Raw genomic sequence first — 12,427 nt, 5'->3', positions numbered from 1 at the left:
AAATATTGGGTGAACAAATGGGTTTTGAGCTGATATTTAAATTTGAATTTGATTTGAATGGGCACAACATTAATAGACCAGTTAAAACTGCCAATTTCTAATATTGAAGTTTTGAATATAGTAAATTATATAATTTTTATACTATACAATTCTTTTTCATTAAAAAAGAATGCATAAAATATAAATAAATAATTGTTCTGACAATCAGGCTTCAGGTCCAGTGGAAATATACTTTATATTTTTTAATATTAATAGTGCATATTAGCGTTATTAACTCAGTGCACTGGCACTTTTCCCATAATTTGCTTTTTAGTGTTTTTCTCTGGCTTCAGGATGATTATGTAACACTTTGGAAGAAAGATACAAAACAGTAAACCAAAGCTTGATGCTAAAATAGCAAATATCTCTACAGCTACAGTGAATTTTCCAGGAGAGCTGACATAAGCTGGAATAAAAGCAATCCAAACAGCACAGAACATTAGTATGCTAAATGTGATGAATTTAGCTTCATTAAAATTATCTGGAAGCTTCCTAGCTAGAAAAGCTAAAATAAAACATAAAAGTGCTAAAAGTCCTATGTAACCCAGCACAGCCCAGAAACCTATGGTTGAGCCCAAATTGCATTCAAGAATGATCTTTTCCTTGTAGTGCATTAGATTTTTGAAGGGGAAAGGAGGGGATATTGTCAACCAAAGCACACAAATAAGGACCTGTATGAGAGTGAGGGCAAGTACACTGAGTCTCTGTTGTGGAGGCCCAAACCATTTCATGACATTACTGCCTGGAAGTGTAGCCCTGAAGGCCAGTAACACCACTATTGTTTTCCCCAGTACACAAGAGATGCAAAGGACAAAGGTAATCCCAAATGCTGTGTGGCGCAGCATACAGGACCACTCAGAGGGCCGGCCAATGAAAGTAAGTGAACAGAGGAAACACAGAGTCAGAGAAAAGAGCAGCAGGAAACTCAGTTCAGAGTTGTTGGCTTTGACTATTGGTGTGTTTTTATATTTAAAGAATATGATTGCTATTACCATTGCTATAAATGCACCAACAATAGAAACCACTGTTAGCAATATTCCCATAGTTTCCTCATAGGACAAATATTCAACTTCCTTCTTTACACATTTATTCTTGTCTGGATTTGACCAGTAATCTTGCTGGCATTGGTCACATTCAATGGAATCTGAAAGTGGGAGAGATAAAATTACAAACCAAGAAATGTTAGATATTTAGAAGAAATAATATACAAAACATATGTCACAAATTCATTAATGTATTTTCCTATTTTTAGCAGGATCACCTAGCTAATTTAGAAAATTTCTGTACTTTAACCCAGGTAAGCCTAACTGTCAGGATGTTTTTGCAAATATTAATAACAGCAGCAATTTGTAGCAAGTTGTTTATTTTGTATTTGTCATTTTTAATTTTTTAGGGGTAGTCTGTACCTGTCATATTACTTATCTCTCCAGCAGCACATGGTATGCAGTCAAAACAGCAGATAGGCTTTCCTTTCTGCACAGCTTTCCTTGTACCAGGGGGGCAACTCTCACTACATACAGATTTTGGTACCTTTTTTAAATAGAAAATGTGGTTACTTGATAATTTTATATACATTATATAATCTTTCTATGATATTTCATTTAATTGATTCCATGGATTTTTTCCTTATACTCACTTGATTCGTATCTTTTGCCCACACAATGGAGGCCATGTTTACTGCTAATCGATCATGAATAGGAAGAGAGGAGTCATAAAGTCCAACAGTGACAAATTTATACTGATCTTTACTTGTTTGCCTGTTTATTATTTCATATTTTGCTGGAGGATCACCATTTTCATCAAAATAAACTTCTTCACCTTCTTTGGTCTTGAAACGCACCTTTTTAAGGTGTCCTAGAAACTGACGGAATAGAGCAAATGGGGGGTGGGGGGGGGGGGGGTTACCAAATCGTGTTTTTTTTTCTCCTGTTAATTAAATTAATGTAAGTGTTTGTATCAAATGCTTGAATAGAAAAAAAAAAGTTTCAGAATCAATATTAACTTACTGTGATCAGATCTGGCTGCTTCTTTGTAAGACATGTGTGTTGGCAGCCAAGAAGACTGTGTAGAGTATAGGCTATGGCATATACTGCTTTATAGATATTATTGAAAATTGGCATAAAAGACATATCAGTAAAGGTGTTTTCTATCTCAGAGATATTCTCTTCACCTGTGCATATAGGTGAGTCCTCTGAATCATTCTGTGCTGTAAATTTGCACTTAAACAAAGCCTCCCAAAATTTTGTAAAAATGGCACTGCCTACTGATTTCAGTGGTTTTATATCAAGAATAAAATCTTTCAGACCTGTGACTTTTGTTTTGGGAATGGCTAGCCCTATAGCTCCTTGTAGTATATTGTGCTTATCTAATTTGGCCACTACTGGATCAGAGATCCAGCCCTCAGTTCCCACCCATTGATATCCGGTGATATTGTGTTCAGAAAGCATGGGCAGCAAAACATCGAAGTCCCATTGAGTGAAAAATGCAACTATCACACGAGAAGTGGACATTTTAATTTGCTCAATTATTTTCAGCACTTTTTCTTGTGAATAAGTTGGAAAAAATGGAAGGGAATATTCTAAGCAGACCCCCAGCTGTTCTGCTACATTAGAGAAAGTTGCCATCCCATTATTGCCATAGTCATCATCTCTTCTTATTGCTCCTACCCATGTCCAACCAAAGTACTTGACCATTTCTGCAAGTGCTCTGCTCTGGTGGTAATCACTGGGAATAGTGCGCAGAAATGACGGAAACTTCCTTTTGTCACTGAGGCATTCACAAGTGGAGTAGTAACTGATCTGCAATTAGAAACACATTACTACATCAGACATTACGCCTTGACAGTCATAAAACATAAACAGAAATATAAATGACCTATCAGCTGTAGAGTTCTTTTAACCATTGAAATGGTGTTGCAATTGTCCTAATCTTGATAAATATTTATGAAAAATTCTTACTAATGGCATGTGGAAAGGTCCAATACTTTTTGCTATAGCCATGGACACTGATGAATACGTCTCTCCTATTATTGCCTGCACCTGAGCTGGCTTTTTGCAGATCACATCTGAGATTGAGTTCTCATTTCCATTCACAAGTGTCATTGCTGCTTTAACACCCAAAGATGTGGAACCACAGGTGTCATAGATCTTGTAGCCCAACAAGACTCCAGGCAGTAATGAAGAACTATTGTTGATCTCCTCTATTGCAAATATTAGGGCCTGTGAATAATGGAAGCCTTTGAATTCCATGCTGGTTAAAAAAAATCAGAGAGAAACACAAATGCTTTAATATAAATTGTATATATATATATATATATATATATATATATATATATATATATATATATATATATATATATATATATATATATACAGTGTGGGTAATAAGTATTGTATGCGTCAAATTATTTCAGTAAATATATTGCCAGTGAGGTTATTGACAGTATTAACTCAAGTATTAAATCAGTAAATCAGTACTGATCAGTACTGAGTAGGGAAATCAGTATTAACTCAAGAAATCTGCAAATCTAAAGAATTCACATCATTAAAGTCCATAAATGAAGTTATGTGTAATACAGTTGAATGACATGGGGAAAAAGTATTGAACACACTAAGAAAAAGCAGTTCTCCAAGACAAGGTAAGGCAAGGAACCAGCTGAAATCCATAATTAGTTAGAAAGTAATTATAACTCCTATCTGTGCAAATTAATATCAGCTGGGTTAATAAATTTATGGTCTATAAAAAGGCTTTTCTTTCAGGATGATCGGTGTAAAATGTTAGTATTTTGTCTTCTTGGAAATCTTATTAAGCATCTGAAGAGCAGTACTAAATGCAAAAAAAAAAAAAAAAAAATCTTTAAACAAAATAATAGCAATTTACACTGCTTTGCACTGCTCATCCTGTTCAAAAGTTTACATCCCGTGGATCTTAACGTATTGTGTTGCCTTCTTGAGCATCAGTGAACGTTTGCACCTTATGTAATAGCTGTGTATGAGTCCCTCAGTTGTCCTCAGTGTGAAAAGATGGATCTCATCATCATATAGCCGCTGTTGGGAAGGGATGAATATGCAGAATATGATGGAAAAGCAAAGAATGTGCAGGACCTGGAGGATTTTTCTGAAGAATTGTGGACAGTTTAACTGCTCAGGACAAACAAGGGACTCATTAACAACTATCAGAAAACAAAAAAAAGTTGTGGATCATCCAGGTAACAACACACAGTATTAAGAATCAAGGGCATGTAAACTTTTGAACGGGGTCATTTTTTATCAATTCAGCTATTATCTTCTTCTGGATTATATGTAAACATCTGTTATGTGAAATAACTTATTCAGGACAGGACTAAATAAAAAACAACATGGGATTTTTATGATCCCTCTTATTTTGTTAACAGTATTAAGATTTAACAGATTCTGCAAGGGGTATGCAGACGTTTGGGGATGTGTATATAAACTTTAATAGAAAATATCTGAAATAGAAAAAGAACTGCTATATAATTGTTATAATAATTATTAGATGTTATATATTATAACATGTTATAATAATTATTAATTATAAAAAATATAATTAATAATCATATGCTACTTACCTTGTGCACTTCACTGGAGGTGGCATGACTGAATAGGACAAGTCAGTGATCTCCCAGTTACTATAAAATGGAAAAATAGCTCCAACTATGATGTCACCATCTTTCCACAGATGTGGGTATGCAGGTTCTCCATACAGGCTACAAGTAGTCTCATTAGCTCTGGAAAAATTTATGATGGCCATTAACACATGCAAGAGAGTAAAAAATGACTCCATCTACCTATAGAGTTATAATGTAGTAATAGAAAGTGTGAGCATGTATGCATGGCCTGATATGTCAGCTACTTGAACAGGGTGGATCTGTGGTATTTATACAAATGGATTTGCAAATCTTCTATGGAAAGGTTGTGCTTGTGAGTTGCAATCAAAGGAGGTGTGACATTATTATGAGCAGGCTTTGATGTATTGTTTACCCTTTTTTTTTTTTTTTTTTTTTTTTTTTAAACCACTGGGCTATCAGAGCCTGTAGTTATTTTTGTCACTGCATCAGTTTCTTTTGTCTTTGTTATTATTTGTATACCATTCATTCATTCATGCATTTCTTCTCACGTGACCTTGGATATTTTAACTTAGCATTTTCCATTTTTTTACACAATCCTACATATTGCAAAAGAAAGGGTTAAAATTTTATCATCATATTCTCAGTCGTTTTTATTTATTTTTCCTTCCCCTTGCCTCTTGCCACTCCCTTGAAATGTTCCATATTTTGAAGTATTATTGTAATCTGAAACTGAAGTAGACAATAGATTATTGACATGAATCAACACAACACAGCAGATGGGAAATCAATAATGTTTGCAAAATTATTTACAAATAAAGAACATAAAATTTGTGATTGCATACAGTATGTATTTAAGCCATGTTGCTGTGAAACCCCTAAATTAATTCTGGTGCAACCAGATGCCTTCAGACATCCAGATGCCTTCAGAGTCCACCTGTGTGCAATTAAAGTGGCACATAATTTAAATATAATATAATAGAATCTAAATAAACAGTATCCTGTTGACCAAGGAGCTATCAAAACAAGCCAGAACAAATTCAGAGATTGGCTTAAAAAAATATCCCAAATTTTGACAATCTATCTCGTGTATGGATGTCTGTTGCACTGATTGAGTTGCAATGCATGCAATGGCATTGGCATTTACTAGAGAAAATGTACTTTTTAGATCCTGTTTTGTAGTCGATATCTGACCCAAGTTCCACAGCTTAAACAACCTGCTGATCGTAAACCCATGTCCATAATTGACTAATAACTCCCGAAAACATTTTTTTTTTTTTTTTTAATAAAAGTGTTGCTACCAGATATTTTTTTTCTGATCATGAAAGAGCTTTTCAAACCTATGTCACATAACTTAGGGTGAGACAGAACTCTTTGCATGAGCTTCATGCTGTGGGAATGAGTATACCAACTCCGTCATACCAAGTATGACAGGTATGGCCTGTCACAGAGGCTCCATCAATAGGGGCATGGCTGGCCAAAATGGCGGTCATGTAGACCATAACTGTAGAAGAAGCCAACCTTGCTGAGGAATATTCCTGTAAGAACTCCAGGACTGTAGCCATTGCGCAGTTTATTGGGTCTCATTGACATTCCTAGCATTTAACATGGTCTCTGCAACCTTGGTTGAGAGACCAGAATCTATGAGCTGGTGCCACTCAGGGGCCAGACACACAGTTTCCATAGTTCTGGCCGAGGGTGACGAATCAACCCTCTGGTTTGAGACAACAGATTCCTGCGAATAGTAATTTCCCAGGGAGTGCCATCCATCAGAGATATTACCTCAGAGAACCATATATGCGCTGGCCAATAAGGCCAAACTGTAATACAGAACGAATGTGTGTGGCATTGACCACCCCATTGCAGCACACACATCCTGTAAGGGTACCCCTTAGATAAAGCCTTTTAGGGAGTGACCCATTCTAGTGGAATAAGCCCCTATGCTCAGAGGCGTAGTGAGACCACACGCCTCATAAGCAATTGAGATTGCTTCCACTATCCAAATAGAGATGAGCTGCTTTAATGCAGCATCACCTATACTGTCACTGTCAAGCAGACCAGCAACTGCCACAACTGGACATAAGTACATAGAGCCCTCACTGGATACAGTAGGTACAATCTTCCTTGTTACAGTGTAAGGAACGGAGGAGGGAAGAAAGCCTGCAACACTACCAGCTGGGCAGCAAACATAAGCACTTAGGAATAATCCGGCCTAGGATATAGGGAGGCCTTGGCTAATCCAGGGGCAAAGTCAAGGCAGGACGGGGCAACAGAGATGTCAGAAATTGTTACTATTTAAGCGTTCCTTGCATGTACTGGTGGTCTGATGACTCTAGAGTAGTCCAGTGATTGAACCTTGAGTTTCTGCCCAGAGTTTTATTATTGTCATTTAGAACCAGAGCAGAGGTGAGTACTTGGTGAGGTTTCAGGGAATTGTGGCCATATAATAATGGTATTTATATAAAATAACATGACATAATTTCACTATATGACGTTGTTGAAGGTCTTGGCATGTGTGCGCACAAAGACAAGAAGGTTTCCAAATTATTCTAACTGGTCCTTATGGTTTTCTGATGTTGATAGAACCACAGAATTCAGTTCAGGTGGATGTTTGGAAGCAACAGGGTGTTTGGCAGCCTGATCTGGAGGGGTAGTAGGGGTCAGTCACAATATTGTAAGCTTTGCATACTTTGTGTATGGTGGTAGTAATTACATTATCAACGCTAATTGATAGAAAACAAGGGGGAGTTTAAGGGTTTGATTGTAATTTGCTACTATAACACACAAAGAGCTGAATGTAAACTTTCATGTGATTTCTGTATTCAAAATGATTAACGATCAAACAACTAAATGTCTCCTGTTGCGTTAGTGTTTAGTACAGACTGAGGTTTTTTCTGTTTCTTAGATTCCACCTTTATTGTCAAATTCATAATTTTATTTAACGAACGCCATACATTTAAATCATAGCCAGTGAAAAACCTTCACATATCATTCTATATCAAAAGTAGCAAGCATCTATGAATGAACATGTGCTTATTCGTTTGTTTGTTTCCTTACCTACTACCATATGTGTGAGACTGTTCAGAGTGGTTTGGATGGTGTTTTATTCATCATTTGTTTTTTGGTGTTTTTGTCAGGCTTAAGTAAAATTATGTAGCACTTTGGAATAAATATACAAAAAAGTAATCCAGAACTTGAGGTTAAAATGGCAAATATTTCCACAGCTACAATAAACTTTCCAGGAGAGCTGACATAAGCTGGAATAAATGTAATCCAAACTACACAGAATATGAGCATGCTGAATGTAATGTATTTGGCTTCATTAAAGTTATCAGGTAGCTTCCTTGCTAGAAAAGCCAAGATAAAACACAAAAAAGCAAGAATTCCTATATATCCTAGCACAGCCCAGAAACCTAAAGCTGATCCCACATGACATTCTAAAATTATTTTATCTTTGTAGTGGTGCATATTTTTATAAGGAAATGGGGGAGAGATCGTCAACCAAAGACTACAAATGAAGACCTGAATGAAAGTGAAGGAAATTACACTGAGTCTCTGCTGTGCAGGTCCAAACCACTTCATGATATTACTACCTGGAAGTGTAGCTCTGAAGGCCATTAACACAACTACTGTTTTCCCCAGAACACAGGAAATGCAGAGAACAAATGCGATCCCAAAAGCTGTGTGGCGCAGCATACAAGACCACTCAGATGGCTGACCAATGAAGGTAAGTGAACAGAGAAAACACAGACTCAAAGAGAAAAGCAGCAGGAAGCTCAGCTCAGAGTTGTTGGCCCTGACAATAGGAGTCTGTCTGTAGTAAAAGAAAATAAACCCAACTGTGATTGTGAGACATCCACCAAACAAAGAGAACGCCATTAGCAGAATACCCATAAGTTCATTAAAGTTCAGGAATTCAATGCTTTTCAGATCACATTTAGTCTTGTTCCCATTTGACTTGTATTCAAGAGGGCATGGAAGACATGTCACTGCATCTGAAACCACAGATATATTAGAGAGGCAAAATGAGGACATTTCATGATGGTGTGAAATCATGTGAGCTTTTAGAGGACTTTTTAAAAACACCAACAGCAGTAATGTAAATGAAAGGAGCCTGGTCTTCTCACTTGTGGTGTTGCTAAACTCCCCATCTGCACAGGGGATGCAGTCAAAGCAGCAAATTGGCTTTCCTTTTATGAAAGCCCTGCTGGTCCCTGGGAGACAGTTTTCACTACATATAGACCGAGGAACCTGGAGTATACAGGTAACCCCTTTTAGAGTTTGTTAAGCAAAAGATACAGTAATAAATTATGTTGAGAGTTCATGAGAAAATCAGCATTTTCCCTGCTTTGCTTACTGTATGCTGGTCTCCTGCCCAGACTGCGCTGTTGGTATTAATTACAAACTCCTGGCCATCTTGCAAAGATGCATCATACATGCCAATGGACTCGAATATCATGGTTCCTTCATCCTTCCTCTGCCAATTAACAATGGCATAGCGTGCAACTGGGTCACCCAACTTGTCAAATCGGACAATTTCTCCATTCTTAGTAGTAAAGTTCACCTGAGACAGGTAATGGAGCACCTGAAAGATATATTTACATTTACATTTATTCATTTAGCAGACACTTTTATCCAAATCGACTTACATATGATATATAGGGTTCAATATACCCTGAAACAAATGTTTATTTATTTATTCTTATATTTATTAATTATTTATTATATTTTGTACCGACTACAATAATTGGCAAAAGTGCATAAATTTATGCAGTGGAATTACATTATTGTTACATCACCTGCCATGGCTCTATGTTTCCTACGTCTGCACATGTGCCATTGGTAAATGGCCCCTTCTGGTCATGACAGCCTAAAAGCCTATCCACAGCATAAGCCACAGAATACACAGCTTTATAAATGTTGTTCAATAAGCTAGCATCTGACACATCTGTGAAGCGTGTTTGTGTATTCTCAAGAGACTCCTCACCGGTGCAGGATTTTTCAGCCTTCTGTGACTGAGAGCTTAGAGAACAGTCAAACACACTCTCCCACAATTCAACCAGACCAGTATTACCTGGTTTTAAAGAGGGTCGCCTACTTTCAATAAACTCTTTCAAGCCAGGAATGTTGGCATTGGGTACAGCAAGTCCTACTGCACCACCAACCACCGCATACCTCATGGCATTGGATAGGTAGCTGTAGGTGATCCATCCTTCACTTCCAACCCACTGAAATCCAGTTACATTCTGATAGTAAAGCTCTGTTATGAGGATGTCCAGGTCATTCTCATCTGCAAAAGCTACAATCACCTTGGATGTGGATGCCTTGATAATGTCCACCACATTTAGAAACTTTTGTCTGGAATCAGTCCTGTAAATAGCCACAGAGTACTCAATACATACTCCCTCTTTTTCAGCAACTTCTAGAAAACTGGCCATTCCGTTATTTCCATAGTCACTCCTACTTCTAACAGCTCCTACCCAAGTCCAACCAAAATACTTGACCAGCTTTGCCAGTGCTCTGCTCTGGTAATAATCATTGGGAATTGTCCTAAAGAAAGAGGGATACTCTTTTCTGTTGCTAAGACATGCACAGGTAGCTGAGTGGCTAATCTGCAAAAGAAAAGTGCCATTTAATAAATTTTATGGAATTGATAATCATATTTATTTTTCATAAAATCAAATATGCCAAGATACAGTAAATATCAAAACCTCCATTGCATATTGTTCTTGTTGCTAATTACTCAGCATGGAGAATTAAACTTAAATGTTTAAATCTCTAGACAGATATTATATCCAACATCTATATACAACGTAGAACCATTTATCATTATATAAAGATAGCTTATATATTATCTTTATGTACAGATGTTTCTTTTGTTACATAGTTCATATTGGTTTTTTTTGTTTGTTTGTTTGTTTGTTTTTTCAGAATAAACAGTGCACAGGTAATCTCAGAATACCCATTTACTCACCACTGGTATATGAAATGGACCCATGGTCTTTGCAATACCTATAGTTGCTGTGGAAGTAGTTTCCCCAATGACAGCATGCACAGTGGGAGATTTTATGCAATTTTCTCTCTCCATTCCTGGCCTGTTCATGAGAAGCAGAGATGCCTTTACCGAGAGAGGAATGCTGGGACAGGAACCATATATTCTGTAGCCCAGTGTAAGGTCACGGAGGATATCTGTGCTATTGTTGATCTCCTCAATAGCAAATATCATCGCCATGGCATACTGCAATTCTGCTTGATCAATCCTAAAACGAAATAAATATATATATACACATATATATATATATATATATATATATATATATATATATATATATATATATATATATATATATATATATATATAATTTGTTGTGCACACATTTATACAGTACTTATTCTTATTGTTCCCTGCAAGTATTTCTTTTAGTGTTGTCTTACCATGTGGGTCTTCAAAAGGATTTAATTTCAGGTCTGTAATATTCCATTAATTATCTAATTACCAACTTACCCATAGCATCTCATATTTCCTGGGTTGACCATCAGTGTTGGATTTATACTAACAGGATATTGATGGAATGAAAAAATGCCTCCTATTGCTACATCACCCTCTTTAGAAAAATGAAGGTGTTCATCTGTTCCATATGCTATGCATTGCTGATTTTCAGCATTGGTAGTAAAGAATATAATCATTAGTATAGCTGCTAGTAAAAGCATGACGCTATATAGGAAGCATATGCCTCTAATCCTTGGACTATGCCTAATGCATCCTGTCTTTATATACTTCTAATAACTGGGGAACATGGGACCTCCTTTGTATGTTCACCATGACGAAAACAATTGTGGTGATTAATAGACAGTATAAAAAAAAAAAAAAAAAAATGTGTGGGGACGTGTGGATTACTTTTGGTCCAATCAGGCTGTATTAAAAAAAATCAACCATATTGTAAGTTTATCCTTTTTGATCAATAATAATAATAATAATAATTATTATTATTATTATTATTATTATTATTATTATTTAAACGCTTGTGTACTTTTTCTTACATATCAACAATCAATTAGGACACATTTAATCAAAATGATCAATCATGATTCCAAAGGTAATGCTCAAATAAATGTTTATTACTATGATGTATGAAATTGTGTTTAGGATTAAAAAACTGGAACAAATGTTCAACAGTATTTTGATTCAAAATATTTGTCTTTATTGCATTTATGTGTTAAACTAATTAATAAACTTAAAATTAAAAAACAATATGTTTTATGATTTTTCTGTCAGTACATTGTGTTTACTATGTGAGGAAAATCACTGAGGTTTTGCATTTGCTTTGGCCATTAGATGTTCTCTTGTATTCTTGTTATGGCTTAAGTATGATGATATAACATTTTGGAGTAAATATACAGAATAGTAAACCAAAACTTGATGCAAGTATTGCAAATATCTCCACGGCTACAGTAAATTTAAAAAGTAAAAGAACTGACATATGCTGGAATAAAAGTGATCCAAACGGCACAGAATATGAGCATGCTGAATGTGATAAATTTAGCTTCATTAAAATTATCAGGCAGTTTACGTGCCAGAAAGGCTAAAATAAAACATAAAAGAGCCAAAAGTCCTATGTATACCAGCACGGCCCAAAAAACAATGTCTGAGCCCAGATTACATTCTAGTATTATTTTATCTATGGAATGAGCCATGTTTTTGTGAGGCACTGAGGGTGCAAGTGTTAACCACAGAGCATATATAATGACTTGAAAATGGAGCAGCGGAAAACACTTATTCGCTGCACAGGCACTGAACACTGG

General features: G+C 36.1%; 2 protein-coding genes across 2 annotated transcripts; both read right to left on the bottom strand.

Moving 5' to 3' along the window:
- Positions 1-275: 275 nt before the first annotated feature.
- On the bottom strand, positions 276-4,842 carry LOC128607040 (extracellular calcium-sensing receptor-like). Its single transcript, XM_053623658.1, has 6 exons — positions 4,628-4,842; positions 2,997-3,288; positions 2,046-2,837; positions 1,676-1,900; positions 1,446-1,569; positions 276-1,183 (listed from the first exon to the last, which is right to left on the bottom strand). Exons 1-6 carry the CDS (start codon positions 4,840-4,842, stop codon positions 276-278), a joined length of 2,556 nt encoding a protein of 851 aa, XP_053479633.1.
- Positions 4,843-7,655: 2,813 nt separating this feature from the next.
- Positions 7,656-11,480, bottom strand: LOC128607041 (extracellular calcium-sensing receptor-like). Its single transcript, XM_053623659.1, has 6 exons — positions 11,130-11,480; positions 10,599-10,884; positions 9,424-10,236; positions 8,982-9,209; positions 8,752-8,875; positions 7,656-8,619 (listed from the first exon to the last, which is right to left on the bottom strand). Exons 1-6 carry the CDS (start codon positions 11,333-11,335, stop codon positions 7,706-7,708), a joined length of 2,571 nt encoding a protein of 856 aa, XP_053479634.1. The 5' UTR covers positions 11,336-11,480; the 3' UTR covers positions 7,656-7,705.
- Positions 11,481-12,427: the final 947 nt, after the last annotated feature.

Source organism: Ictalurus furcatus, chromosome 4 (genome assembly GCF_023375685.1).
Source record: "Ictalurus furcatus strain D&B chromosome 4, Billie_1.0, whole genome shotgun sequence".
In the NCBI taxonomy this organism is placed as follows: Eukaryota; Metazoa; Chordata; class Actinopteri; order Siluriformes; family Ictaluridae; genus Ictalurus; species Ictalurus furcatus.
Note: the sequence above shows the minus strand (reverse complement) of the source record. Positions and strands in the feature narration are given on the sequence as shown.